Source organism: Salmo salar, chromosome 04, assembly GCF_965601325.2.
Source record: "Salmo salar chromosome 04, fSalSal1, whole genome shotgun sequence".
Classification (NCBI taxonomy): domain Eukaryota; kingdom Metazoa; phylum Chordata; class Actinopteri; order Salmoniformes; family Salmonidae; genus Salmo; species Salmo salar.
Window position 1 is genome coordinate 20,654,799 of NC_138294.1, and position 14,978 is coordinate 20,669,776.

Sequence of the window (14,978 nt, forward strand, 5' to 3'; positions counted from 1 at the left end):
TCCCTGAACAAAGGGGGGGTCAAAATCAAAAGTAACGGTCATTATCTGGTGTGGTCACCAACTGCATTAAGTACTGCAGTGGATCTCCTCCTCATGGACGGCACCAGATTTGCCAGTTCTTGCTGTGAGATGTTACCCCACTCTTCCACCAAGGCACCTGCAAGTTCCCGGACATTTCTGTGGGGAATGGCCCTAGGCCTCACCCTGCGATCCAACAGGTCCCAGACGTACTCAATGGGATTGAGATCCGGGCTCTTCGCTGGCCATGGCAGAACACTGACATTCCTGTCTTGCAGGAAATCACGCACAGAACGAGCAGTATGGATAGTGGCATTGTCATGCTGGAGGGTCATGTCAGGATGAGCCTGCAGGAAGGGTACCACATGAGGGAGGATGTCGATCCTGCTCCAGAGTACAGGCCTTGGTGTAACACTCATTCCTTTGACGATAAATGTGAATCACCCCTGGTGAGACAAAACCGCAACTCGTCAGTGAAGAGCACTTTTTGCCAGTCCTGTCTGGTCCAGCGACGGTGGCTTTGTGCCCATAGGCGACGTTGTTGCCGGTGATGTCTGGTGAGGACCTGCCTTACAACAGGCCTACAAGCCCTCAGTCCAACCTCTCTCAGCCTATTGCGGACAGCCTGAGCACTGATGGAGGGATTGTGTGTTCCTGGTGTAACTCGGGCAGTTGTTGCCATCCTGTACCTGTCCCGCAGGTGTGATGTTCGGATGTATCGATCCTGTTACACGTAGTCTGTCACTGCGAGGACGATCAGCTGTCCGTCCTGTCTCGCTGTAGCGCTGTCTTAGGCGTCTCACAGTACGGACATTGCAATTTATTGCCCTGGCCACATCTGCAGTCCTCATGCCTCCTTGCAGCATGCCTAAGACATGTTCACGCAGATGAGCAGGGACCCTGGGCATCTTTCTTTTGGTGTTTTTCCAGAGTCCGTAGAAAGGCCTCTTTAGTGTCCTAAGTTTTCATAACTGTGACCTTAATTGCCTACCGTCTGTAAGCTGTTAGTGTCTTAATGACCGTTCCACAGGTGCATGTTCATTAATTGTTTATGGTTCATTGAACAAGCATGGGAAACAGTGTTTAAACCCTTTACAATGAAGATTTGTGAAGTTATTTGGATTTTTACTAATTATCTTTGAAAGACAGGGTCCTGAAAAAGGGACGTTCAATTCTATGGTCAGGGCCACAGCTCAGTGGAAGTACTGACCCTGCCAAGGGATCTGGCAACTCAGTGTTATCCTCAGTATAATGTGTAAGCAGACAATGGTGCCATTTACCATGGGCTTTTTTTTATTTATATGAATGTTTCAGACAATATCTGATAATATATCTATAACTACATGAATCTGTCGGGTTGGGTCTTTACCTTGACGTCTCTGTTGGTATAGTTGGCGTTGGTGTTCATGAGGTCCAGGATAAAGAGTTCTACAGAGTCACTGAGATGTCTACACTGCAGAGTGGACAAGTCCAGAAACACATGGACTGGAACCTAGGAAGGAGAGAGAGATCATATCATTGTTACATATTAGATGTCCGTTCAGCATCTGAGACTAATTTAACCCCTTTAAAACAGAATGACAAGGCAGTCCATGTAGTCTAGTTCAGTATTTCCCAAACCTCTCCAGCTAGTTTCACTAGTTGTCAGGTGTTTTCAACACAATCTCCAACTCTTAGAACTCCTTTAGAGTCATGTGCATCATGTGACCTGCTGCATCGCTACACTCTAGAAAGCAGGAGGAGAGTTTTCATCAAGCGACAGAGCGGGAGTGTTATTGTCACGGAGAACAAACGAATGCCGCCGCCCCCCCCCCGCCGCTCCGGGCTCCGCCGCCTCCTCCCCCTGTCACAGCTCCCGGTGTCTCCGCCGCTCTCCGTTTGATGTCATTGATGTAATGCTTACCGATGGATCCAGGTAGGGATGTCCTTACGTGAAGCCGCGTGAATGCTTTTCCCCAGTGTGACAGTCGTGCTACGGCGTGCCCTGTCTGAGCTCTTCAGAGACAACATCTGTTTAAACAAACTGCCGTCCCGCGGGAGCCAACAAGACACCGGAAAAGACAAGACAACTTAAAAGGATTCCTCAGCTCCCCGTAATACGGACGGAAAGCCAGATAAAAGAAAACATGAGAAGTGTCAACGTAGAAGGTCGCATTGCAAGCAAAATGGGTTTTTAAAACCCATTTTGATTTTTTAAAAAGCACAGTAAAAGGTCAGTTTAAATGTACTGTGCCCTTTCAAATTGGTTCACTTGAGCTCAACTGCAATACGGCAGACCAAGAACCACCAACAGTACTGCGAAAGAAACTACAAGAAACATTTTTTTAGCTTTCGCCAGAATATTTGGGGGGGGGGGGGGGTTTGGCATTATATGTCTGCAGCCATCTTGAGTCAAGATGTTACAACCCTCAGGCAACATGTTGGTGTGTCTCAGGAGCCTGTTCTTTGAATCAGAAGAATGATGCAAGGTACAAAGAACATTGAGGCAGCTGTCAATACTATGACTATTGCATCAGTGACATGAGAGGGAATACCAGATATGAGGAGACATGTTGAGCGAGAAAGGCTTGGGAGTTGTGTCACGTAGAATGAATTTCTGAGTTGACCATACTTTTCCCCCTAACCATGCAGTAAATTTACTATACGACTTTGTTAGTTATCAGAGTACAGTGCATGCACATTTAGAGCAGGGGAGTGTGACTACAGCCAGGAGGTTTTCCTGACAATATGACCGGACTCGGTCCTCAGAACAGCCTCAATTCGTCAGGGCATGGACTGATCCATGTTGGCTCCAATGCTTCCCACAGTTGTGTCAAGTTGGCTGGATGTCCTTTGGGTGGTGGACCATTCCTGATACACACGGCAAACGATTGAGTGTGAAAAACCCAGCAGCGTTGCAGTTCTTGACACACTCAAACCAGTGTGCCTGGCACCTACTACCGTACCCCGTTCAAAGGCACTTCAATCTTTTGTCTTGCCCATTCAACCTCTGAAAGGCACACATACACAATCCATGTCTCAATTGTCTCAAGGCTTAAAAATCCTTCTTTAACCTTTCTCCTCCCCTTCACCTACACTGATTGGATTTAACAAGTGACATCAATACGGAATCATAGCTTTCAACTGGATTCACCTGGTCAGTCTCATGGAAAGAGCTGGTGTTGCTATTGTTTTGTACACGGTGTAAAGATTATTTATATATATATATATATATATATATATATATATATATATATATATAAATAAATAAATAAATAAATAAACAGTGTGGTTTGAGGCCTGAATGCTGATTCACTGAAAGCTGTGGTATATCAGACTGTATACCACAGGTATGACAAAACATTCATATTTACTGCTCTAATAACCAGTTTATAATAAGGCTCCTCGGGGGTTTGTGGTATCTGGCAAACATACCACAGCTAAGGGCTGTATCCAGGCACTTCGTGTTGCATCGTGCATAAGAACAGCCCTTGGCCATATACCACAACCCCTCCGGCCTTACTGCTTAACCATATCATTAAAACCTCAGGCCCTAGTGACGACATATGCAAGGCAGGTGGGGAGATAGAGTATGCATGCAGCGGATCTGGGGAGGTGTGTCAGTAACTCACAGTGAACTGGTTGATGAACGGGGCGATGTTGAAGCCCAGTGTAGGCTCCTGGCCCTGGACAGCACTCTCCAGCAGCAGGGTGTCAGACTCCACCAGCATCCCGTACACCACTATTCTCTCTGGGAAGATCTGACCGCCGTCCTCCAACAGGCACCTGCCATGGATGGACCCCACCAAAACAATCAAACAATTGTACAAAAGGGACAGATTCTTCCAAACCCAAGTAGTCTATTTTTCCCAATGTGACAACACTGAAGATTCAATATCAACATTCGAGATGCTGCAATATGACCCAGAATCCCACCTCATTCCTAAAACACCATCAAATTCCACCAGCACTTCATACATACTACCCGTTTACTACCAAAACGACCTTTTCCAGCAGCGCTTGCTCCATCTTCCTACCTGGCTAGGGTGGCTTTCTCCATCAGCTTCTGCCTCACTAAGCCACAGGTCTCCACACAGTCTAATATAATGGCGCTCCACAGCTTCTCCCTGGAGGGTCTTTGGAGCACCGCCTGCTCGTCCTCCACCTTGTTCAGCCAGAACTCGAGAGCCTCCTCTGGGACACCATTGGCCCTGGCCAGCCTCCTGAGCACCGCCTGGTGCTGGGTCTTCTCTACCGAACTATAGGCCTTCACCTGGCCCTGACTGGCTGCCATGAGGGAGAGAACAGAGAAGCCCTCGGACACATCCAGCACGTAGAAGGGGTCGGGACCAGGGTCCATAGGGCCACTGGGGGGGTCAGTGAGAGGCATGACCTCTAACCCTTGACCCTGGCTGGGACCCTGGACCGAACAAGCGTCCTTCAGGTTGGTGATGAGTTTAGCCAGTGCCCTGCGGAAACTATCGTGGTAGGGCTGGTTGTTGAGGAGGGCCATTTCAGCACACTCCAGCATGGTGTAGTCTCGAGGTCCACTGCTCTGCTCTGTTCCGAGGCAAGCTAGGGCGCTGCACAGTTCTGCCTCGGCGTTAAGGCTTGGGTTGGGATTGCCGCTCGGGCCTGGGTTGTTTCTAGGTTTGTCTGGATCCAGACAGTCGTCTAGACAGAACTCTCGTCCGTCTCTCGCCACGGCAACGCTGCAGAGTCTCAGGTAGGCGTCCCGGCAGGAGATCTCCACGATGAGCTCGTCACCAGGCCTCAGGGGAAAATCTGACGAGACATTTCATTTTATGGTTCATTTGAAGAAGGACAGATACAAACCTATTGACATTGAATAAACAACCATCCAAAGCGTTGCACCATCACTTAAATATTTTGCCCATTCACCCTCTGAATGGCACACATACACAATCCATGTCTCCTCCCCTTCATCTACACTGATTGAAGTGGATTTAACAAGTGACATCAATAAGGGATCATAGCTTTCACCTGGATTCACCTGGTTAGTCCATGTCATGGAAAGAGCAGGTGTTCCTAATGTTTATACACTCACTGTATGTACATTTGTTTTGAAGTGTGTGACCCTCTTAAGTCTAATAAATAAAAGCACGTAAAATTGCAAAAAACGCAAATTACGTACAAATTCTTGGCATATCATAAGTAACAAGTTGATTTCTTTCTTTTTTATAAGGCCTTGTTGCACACATTACTGTTTATTCATGAACCACAACAACAAGTAAATAGAACTGGCATGGAACAAGATGCTTTGCCACTGCACAAAAAGAAAGAGGGAGAGAGGAAGGAGCAGGGGAGCGAGAGAAATGAGATTCAGGGAGGGAGGGGGGCACACAGACAGAGAGACAGAGAGAGATTCCTGTAGGAATAACATCTCTTTCTGTCATCGCGTCAGCGTGTGGCCTGTCGTTGTCAGGGGGCGTTTGGGGAAAATACATATGTAGAGCCTATAAGAGATTCATGAACACTAAAGAGTGTCACAGGCGATCCCGGTGCACCCGTCTGGCTCGCCACGGCAGCCGGGAAACGGATGTCGATGATCACCGGGAAAAATGGTGGGGATGGTGTCTGGCGGGTCCCTGGACGCTGCCCCTGTCAATTAGCAACACTGCTGTACAGAAACACTGAGCTCGGCAGCTGAATGATGGTGCATCTCAATGACAACGCCACAACTTCACTTTGTTGTTCTACGTCTGGAAGGAGCACAATAGCCTGACAGGATAAAGGAGTACAGAATTGTTTGCAGACAAAGGTCAAGCCTATTTGCGTAGAATTCATTCAGTCCATTTGAATGTTCATGGTTGTGGAATCCAGCTAGGCAAACCAAAGACAACCAATAACAGCCTTGAGGTTACAGTGTAAGTTGACTTCAGGTCATTGCCTACTGTCTTCAATGGAATAGGTTTCTTCTATATGTAGCCTACTGCCCCCGTTTGACGGAATGGGGAATTGTATTGCAAACATCAGAAGGGGACAAATATCACAGCGGAATATGGAAGAACACCATTTGTATATATTGTGTACAGTATGTAATATAGGTGTAATTTATTACTGCAATAGTTGTTCTGAGTGTATGTCAGGAGAATCTGTGTAGAACTTGATCAGTCTCTACAGTGCATACTGTGCATCTCTACTGTATGATTAGAAGGGCTCTATGTAGAGATGTTTATACACACTGCTCCCTACGCAGTGCTCCCTACGCACTGCAACACTACATCATACTCCTACAGAGGAGTAGTGTGCAGTTGTCTAAATATACTACCTCACTGCGAGTGTATAGGCACTGAGTGTACAAAACATTATGAACACCTGCTCTTTCCATCAAATAGACCAGGGGTACTCAACTCTTAGAGCCTGCTGGTTTTCTGTTCTACCTGATAATTCATTGCACGCGCCTGGTGTCCCAGGTCTAAATCCGTCTGATTAGAGGAGAACAATGAAAAAAAGCAGTGGAACTGGCTTCAAGGTCCAGAGTTGAGTTTGAGGGACACAGACTGACCAGGTGAATCCAGGTGAAAGCTATGATCCCTTATTGATGTCACTTGTTAAATCCACTTCAATCAGTGTAGATGAAGAGGAGGATATTTAAGCTTTGAGACATGGATTGCATATGTGTGCCATTCAGAGGGTGAAAGGGCAAGACAAAATATTTAAGTTCCTTTCAAAGGGGTATGGTAGTAGGTACCAGGAGCACCGGTTTGAGTGTGTCAAGAACTGCAACACTGATGGGTTTTTCACTCTCAACAGTTTCCTGTGTATCAAGAATGGTCCACCACCAAAAGGACATCCAGCCAACTTGACAACTGTGGGAAGCATTGGAGTCAACATGGGATCCCTGTGGAACACTTTCGACATCTTACAGAGTCCATGCCCCGACGAATTGAGGCTGTCCCGAGGGCAAAAGGGAAGGTGTTCCTAATGTTTTGTACACTCAGTGTACATACACGTCTTATATAAGTGATCCTACTGTGTGGTGTCTGAACGGGGTAGATGGCCTGCTCCCAGCAGGTGTCCTCCTTAGGGCCGGTGGACAGGCTACTCTCCTGGTCCAGGTGGAGCTGGAACCACACGGCCAGGGCGTCCAGCAGACCCTCCCCAGTTACAGGTAGACGCACCCGGCGCACCTCCCTGGAGCACAGACCCTCCAGCTCCTGGGGTACAGTTAGCATAGCATAATACAATCACTGCTCTTGTATTCTTGGAACCTATAGCCAAATATCACGCAAACTAGCTTGTTCGATTTTGAAAAGCTTGAGAGAGTATGAGGCTTTTGACATACAAGATATTGTTTCGTTATCAATATACAGAATCTACACACAGCAATGCCACTGTGAGGCTGTACGTCGTAGTTGTTGATCATAACTAACAGTTCCCCATGGAGATGTAATTCTGGTTTATACGTTATCTATGTACACATAAAGACGCTCTACTGCCGCTGACCTGCACGTTGTTGAAGTCTATGTCCAGGGCATTGAAGGGTTCAGTGAGGGGCGTGTAGCCTCCAGGCAGTCTGCTCAGTCTCTCTGTGGTGTAGGGCTCTGTGGAGTCATCCTCTGAGCTGCAGCTTACTGGGCTGTGGAGCTCTCCGGCTGCAGCCGTGGCCAGGCCTCCCACCTCAGACACACACAGCCTGCAGGCACATGGTTATAAATAGATGGTATGACATGAATATTAACACCGGTGTCTGTTTACACACACACACACACTACCTCCAGGGACATATGGCCTTCAGCTGTTGTTCCATGTCGACAATGACATATTCCAACAGATAAGGACACGGAAGGTGAATAACATGTTGAACTTGTTGATGCTCAGGCATTGAAACATGCTAAATAAATGATACCACTAAATCCATCATTGAAGAACAACGTCTGACTGACGTAAGTTAGCCTTTATTAACAACAGAGGGACAGGTCACCTGTGATGGCGGCGGATCTCCAGGCACTGGACAGCCATCCCAAACACAGTGGCTCCGGCAGGGATGACCCGGCCTGTTTGGGAGGGAGGCCTGGATGGGTCCTGGGTGCTCTGCAGTAGCAGGAGCAGAAAGTGAGCCTTCACGTCTTCATACATCAGGCCTCATGCCATTAACTTTGCTATAATAGGATTTTGGTAGTTTTTGCAATTTATAATATATGTTTACTAAATGCACTTGCCTGTATTTATAATTTTCATCAACCCTTTTAAAAAATATATTTTACCTCAAATGTATTATTGCATTGAGACCATAGATGGCACTGTTGACTTATATTGGCTGCAGCATTATGATATTGAGGAAGGTGGTTGATTGGTACTGTAGCCTCCTACTGTAACCTTAAAAATGATTTTGGATTAATCTCTTTGCCAATAAACAAAGGATTTGGCTGGATAAAGGACATTTAATATAAGAGGATTGATGCTCCATAATCATGTTTTACAATTGTGATACAAAAATATAGGTAAAGCCTCTTCTGAAGATTACTTTGCGATCACTTGTCTTGAATTGAGAGACAGACAATCCTGTTAAATGAATGAAAAACATGAACATGACTGGCATCTAAATCCATGGTGGTAATGAAACTGAAAATGTTATGAGAAAGTGTTGGGAAATAAATAATCAATACTAAAACCAATTCATGTTACTTACTAATCATGGTAATGCTTTCAGACTTGCACTAAATGGTGGCTTGTATTCACTACAGTGTTGGAACTCAGTATGAACACAAAATGAATCCTCAAAATGGCTGCCTATGCTAGTTAATTACCTGTGGAGGCAAAAGCAGATGATTCCAGGCGTGTATAAGGCTTTCTATAATACCTTCACCAAATAGGCCGGCATCCACAGTCTCGGTGACAACCAGCGATACCCTACCACAGAAAACACATCACACAAACGGTACATACACATTAGAGGAGGACGCATAGGGACAGTTTCCAGGCTACATTTGACATTTTAGTCATTTAGCAGAAGCTCTTATCCAGAGCGACTTACATTAGTGCATTCATCTTAAAGTAAGCTAGGTGAGACAACACATCACAATCGTAGCAAGTACATTTTCCCTCAACAAAGTAGTTATCAGCATAGTCAGTTCTAGTAGTTATCAGCATAGTCAGTTCTATTTTGGGAGAGGACATGGAATTTATTCAAGATACTCTTTAAAAAGAGGTAGGGCTTTAAAGACGTTTTTGGAAGATGGGCAGCGACTCTGCTGTCTTGACATTGTACGGGGTTAAATTAAGTCTTGGACTGATGCCCATGCTCAATGGAGAGTCTCCATGTCTTTTTAGTCCAGGACTAGGCTTAATCTATGTCCAGGAAACTGGCCCATACAGATGTCAGAGTAAGAGGGAAGGTGAAAGGTCACCTCTTAGGGATGTCTTTAGGCACTTCCATCTCCAGCGACTTCATATGGAGGATCTTGATGCGTCCGTTCATTCCGTTAGCGGTGACCACCTCACAGGCCAGTTCGTACATGGTCTTGGACAGCTCACAGGCGGACACCTCAGACGCCCCTGCCTTCTTAGCACACATTCTGTCCATAGAGAGACCGGAGAGGAACAAGGATTACAAGCAGTAACAAACGAATAGAAATGGACAGACCACAGCCATGACAATTAGTGTTTTTAACACAAATGTAGTCAATCCCAGAGCTGTGTAGACTTCTCTGGGACAGATACTAACCATTAAGATTGTATAACTTGAACCTAATTCTTCATACAGCATAGCCACTGTAATAAAACAAAAGATGCACCTAAAAGGATAGCTCACCCAAATTACAAAATGACATTGGTTTCCTTACCCTGTAAGGAATGTACAAGGTATGACAGCAATCCATGCTTTGGTTTAGTTTTCCTGGCAGTGGCTGGCACTATTTCCAAATGCTACCCTTTTAGCATTTGCGGCACAAATGTCCAAAAACCTCTTGCAGGTTAAGGAAAGCAATATGTCATTTTTTCATTTGATGAACTATCCCTTTAACTATAATAGGCAGAAAGAAATCTCACCCAAGGATACCGGTCCCTGTGCCTATATCTAACACAGTGTTGCAGCCTCCCTCAACAGCCTTCTGGATGGCCTGCTGGTACTTGTGGTTCCTCCTGCGATCGTTGAGCATCAGGAAGTGCCAGCGCTCCACCAGCCAGTTGGCCACGCGGTAGAAATTCTCCTTGGCCTCAGGGTAGTCCGGCTTCAGCTTCAGGGCCTTGTGGAAATGACCAGCGGCCTCATCCCTGAATCCCATTCTGGAGCGTGCATGGAAGATTGGAATGGAACAATTGTGAGCAATCTAAGAATACTGTGACACATTTACTAGGACACAGCGCTGTCTGGCTAGTTCAATCACTTTACACCACTGCATGCAAACAAACAATTCATTGGCAAGACATGAAAGAAAAGATAACTATAGTCTTGATCCGGTATTGAGCACAACCTAAGGTTCAATATTGCCCCACCATAACTCTGATTAGTAAAGTCAACCTAGTAAGCCTGACTAGTAAAGTCTTCCCAGTTCCCAAGCCTACAGACAAGACACCGGTCAGACTGTTGAGTGAGGGCTACCTGAACAGGTGTTCGCCCATGCTGTTGATGATGACCTCATCAGTAGGGAAGAGCTCCAGAGCCTGTTCGTAGCAGTCAAACAGGTCCTGGATGCGCCCCAGAGAGTCGAGCTCATCTGCCCATTTGAATAGAGTGAACCTAAAGGACTCCTGAAAACACACACATTATAAAAACTTTATTGGCGATGTATTGGACTAATCTACAAATTACATCACTTGTCTTTGTCCTTCAGTGGTAAACAATCATATTATAACGTGCAGAGAGAATACACACTTCAACTTCAAATCGAAAGGTAGCCCATCCCGGTTAGAGCGTTGGGCCAGTAACCGAAGAATCGTTGGTTTGAATACCCAAGCCAACAAGGTTAGAAAATCTGATGTGCCATTGAGCAAGGCACTTAACCCTAATTTGCTAAAGGTGGCGCCATACTACTATGGCTGACCCTGTAAAATAACACATTTCACTGCACCTATCTGGTGTATGTGAAAACAAATACAAATCTAATAAAGAAATTCTGAAAGTTCAAAGGGAATGTCAATTGTCAGACAGGCTGAATGGTGTATAGCCTACAGCAGGGCTCTCCAACCCTGTTCCTGGAGAGGGCACCTGATTCTAATAATTAGCTGGTTGATAAATTTAATCAGGTTAGTTACAACCTACAGGAGGGTAGCACTCCAGGAACAGGGTTGAAGAGCCCTGGCCTACAGGGTTTCCTTTGCTACCCACACTGGCAAAGTCCTTCAGCACAGGAGCCAGGTTGAGGACGAGAAGGTAGTGGACAAAGGCGGTCCCATAGTCTTGGTTGAACAGACACTGTTGGGCACTCTCCAGTGACCTGGACACCAGCTCATTCCTGGCAGGGTCCTCCCTGGGCACCCGACGGTTCCGTCTGCCACGCTTAGGCCTGGTGCTGGTGTTGGGCATTCCTATCACACAGGGAGTTAGGAGACCACATATGTTAGGAACACACAGAAACACATAGCCACACAACATTCATCACACTGATGAGCAGTTTAGTTTGATAATTACATAACTAGCTACAATGTCATTATCAATAGGTGTTGTGTTGCTGTGGTTGTGTGCAGCAGATATGTTGCAATACACGAGCTAGCAAGCTAACGTTATAATTATACAAGTCTAGACTATCGGTGCAAAATGCCACACATACTAGCCACATCAAATGATACAAGAGTGTAGCTAACTAGCAATGTTGTGTTCATCATGCAATATCACTAGCTAACTACTGAGTATTATTTTCAATACTAGACGCTAACTTAGCTACTAATGTATGTTAACTAGCTAACTATAGCCAGCAGATTGTGTAAACCTTCATTTTCAGTGATGTTGATGACTTACTATATATGTATCACACAATCATGCATTTAAATACAACAGTAACGCTATAAACGATGATGACATTAACAGTATAAAATGTAAAGCTAGCAACATCTGATAGCACCGCTGGCTGAAGACCACTGACAGTGAAGTATAATAAGAGTTTCTAAACCCAGAGACGCAACATCCCCAGACTTCCGGGAACGCTTGCGAAGCAGACCAACAGACCAGGCCGCGGTTTGGGTTTTGAGAAATCAATAAGAGAAGTAAAAAATTATTCCTTAGCTGTTAATCTTCTCGAAATCGAAAGGCACAACCTAGATGGAAGACAGTGTCGCAAGTAGTTGAACATGTTTACTCTAACCTCGTGAACGTGACAAACTGACACGTCTTCATTTTTGTCAAAAACAACTTTATATCGAAGGAGTCCCTTTGATTTGACGGCCTGAACGTGCGCAGTTTGGCACGAAAGACCGTTGTACCCGATGACACGTTCTACTCATGAGTTTAGCTAGCCTACAAAGCGTGATCGGGGATTTCTATTGGTGTAGCAGTTTCTGCCTATCTTTATACTGTACTGTCTTAGGTATAATAAGAACTGCGGCACATGTCCGTTGAGTAAATAAGTACGGGTAGGAACAAAGATATCTTCGATGATTCCATTGTGTAAAGTTGTGAATGTTCTGAGTGAAGAAAATCAAATTGGAGCGTCTGAAATATTATAATAAAAAACGGTCACCGGCTAGATGTATTATAAGTATGTATTTTGTAGAGAATGTAAATGTTTTACATTGTTGGCAAATGTATGAATTAATCAGAAGGTGGGTGGAAGCCAATTGGATTAACGGCCTATCCCGGGTCAGGGGAGGAGAGCTTGAGCTCAACGCCTACTTGTCAAATAGGAGTTTCTCCTTTCTACTGTCAATTGAATGTCTATATTGGACGACGTGGACTACAACTTGGATTGACACAAGTATATACTGAGTTTTTCCGACCTATATAATGGTTTGCTGTTACTCTTGAACAAGCTCTAACAAAATAGTTGCTCATTTAGGAATGTCATGCTCCTTTTCAACTACTAGTAACATGCTAGCCAAGTTACTTCTTGAAATAGTTGTAGTTAGCAACTAGTAGTTAGCAAGATTATGATTTGGGAACACTAGCTAGCAAAACGTAGTTAACGTTTGCTAGCTTACGAGTTAGAGGACAGCACAAGCTAGTTTCTCACCCTAAAAATTAGTTTTTAGTTCGTTAAATATACTTTTTTTTCCGCTTGACACCAAGCAACTTGTTGGTGGTGGCTAACTCGTTAGCGCTTGGTTTTTATAAAGCAGTTTTACAGCTTCTTATGCTAGCTAGCTGACCTAGCTAACGTTAAAGACATGGGGTTACACCCGTTGGAGTTTAGCGAATGCTACCTGGACAGTCCCATTTTCAGGGAGAAAATAAAGGCACACGAGGCAGAGTTGGACAAAACCAACAGATTTATCAAGGAACTCTACAAGGATGGAAAGAATCTCATCAATGCCACAAAACGTGAGTTTCTATGCAGTTGAGTTTATTGCCCTGGAATGGTTAAATTGAGTTGCTGACTATCTGGCTAGTTGACAGGTCTCTCCCTATGCAGTTTCACGTTTGCCTATTGGACTGTGCAAGCTATATGGTTAAGGTTATAACGTTAGGGCTCACTCTTTGCTTGCAATCAGCTGTATCCTAAACTTTGTTTATAGCTGCCAAAAGTTTGTTTCTCTAAACAGCTGTGTTAAAAGTTTTGTACATGGACCAGTAGTTAGTTCTGGAAACAATACCTTCATTATTCATTAAACTGGAACACATTGCTGACAGGTGAGGTCTGTTGTCAACCCAATTTGGTGTGCATGAACTTGCAAAATCCCCAGATGTTAACATTCACCCATTGTTTAGAGGCCAGAACACGATTCATGTGGAGTACTTTGCAAAAATGAAAAGGGTTTTCCTTAAGAATTTAGAGGCTATAACCTATCCAAGTCACTTATGGGTGTGACAAGGTTGAAACATAAGTCAGTCATCGTGGATTGATTTGTGAGCACACCTTCACCTGGGCAAATATCATAATCTCCATGCACTCTAGCCCAGTGGGTTAGGTCTGTCAAATTGGTCAGGTGCCTTGTAAACTCTGGTATTATGAAGTGTTATTTGTCACATGCACGGAATGCAACAGGTGTAGACCTTACCGTAAAATGCTTATTTACAAGCCCTTAACCAACAATGCAGTTCAAGAAATATAGTTAAAATATTTATAAAATAAACTTGAGTAAAAAATTAAATAACGAGGCTATATACAGGTGGTACCGGTACAGTCAACGTACAGGTTAGTTGAGGCAATCAGCTGCCTGTTCATTGCTGGAACAAAGCCCTGAAGACACCACTGATATCTGTCAGGCAAACCGGTTAACTTAATCAGCTAACATCAGTGACTAAATTAACTATATTGCTTTAGAGTGCAATTGTTGCAGTGCTGTAGAAGCGTACTGCTTTTAGCCCACTGCAAGCCTCTGAGGTTTCCTTGTCATTCATAAGTCAAGGATTTCTAGCAAGGCGTGCCAATGTGTTTTTCATTACACTCAAAATACTGGTACTTTCATCTCTCCTTTTCTAGGTGCAAAGAGAGAGTGTTCCATTTGGAAAAGCCAGTGAAGAGACAGAATATTTCTAAAAATAAAGAGTAACGTGACTTTCACAGACGGTCCTCTCTGTTTTGCAGGCCATTTTGGGAGTTATCAGGGACCAACATGTGCAGTGGAACTCTCTGGGGCAGCCTCAGACGGACTGTTTGGAATAGAACCACCTCTGTTATTCACACTGCATGTGAGCTTTAATACAATGCAGAGTAGTGTAGCTGTAGGTAGCCCACACAATTAGTTGTTCAGGCCAGAAGAGATTGCTTGCTTGCTTTGACAATTGATTGTCCCTTCCTAGTGCAACTGGTACTCTACAGGTCTCATTAGAAGCCAGTGATGAGCTTGTTAAGAGTTTATCGGTTCACTACAATCGGTGATGCAGCCCAGAATAGCTCAGGTCAACCTCTTAACCTTCAGTG

The 14,978-nt window shown here is 44.7% G+C and overlaps 2 protein-coding genes across 4 annotated transcripts in view; one reads left to right on the forward strand and one right to left on the reverse strand.

Annotated features, from left to right (window-relative positions):
* LOC106610222 (protein arginine N-methyltransferase 9) overlaps positions 1-12,479 on the reverse strand; it is a 17,196-nt gene extending 4,717 nt beyond the window's left edge. For 2 of the 3 annotated variants that reach the window (XM_082974173.1, XM_045716585.2), the window contains exons 1-12: positions 11,921-12,205; positions 11,291-11,490; positions 10,565-10,713; positions 10,012-10,248; positions 9,372-9,539; positions 8,772-8,874; positions 7,946-8,055; positions 7,468-7,657; positions 6,995-7,178; positions 4,035-4,782; positions 3,630-3,783; positions 1,388-1,510 (exon numbers count right to left, since the gene is read on the reverse strand). In XM_082974173.1, the coding sequence (XP_082830299.1) occupies positions 1,388-1,510; positions 3,630-3,783; positions 4,035-4,782; positions 6,995-7,178; positions 7,468-7,657; positions 7,946-8,055; positions 8,772-8,874; positions 9,372-9,539; positions 10,012-10,248; positions 10,565-10,713; positions 11,291-11,488 (2,364 nt within the window). In that variant the 5' untranslated portion in view covers positions 11,489-11,490; positions 11,921-12,205. Of the gene's footprint in view, positions 1-1,387; positions 1,511-3,629; positions 3,784-4,034; positions 4,783-6,994; positions 7,179-7,467; positions 7,658-7,945; positions 8,056-8,771; positions 8,875-9,371; positions 9,540-10,011; positions 10,249-10,564; positions 10,714-11,290; positions 11,491-11,920; positions 12,206-12,263 lie in introns of those variants that run through there. The other variant, XM_045716586.2, reaches the window with a different exon arrangement.
* Positions 12,480-12,777: 298 nt separating this feature from the next.
* LOC106610227 (rho GTPase-activating protein 10) overlaps positions 12,778-14,978 on the forward strand; it is a 64,890-nt gene continuing 62,689 nt past the window's right edge. The window contains exon 1 of the mRNA XM_014209443.3: positions 12,778-13,435. Within this exon, the coding sequence (XP_014064918.1) occupies positions 13,282-13,435 (154 nt within the window). The 5' untranslated portion in view covers positions 12,778-13,281. The remainder of the gene's footprint in view (positions 13,436-14,978) is intronic.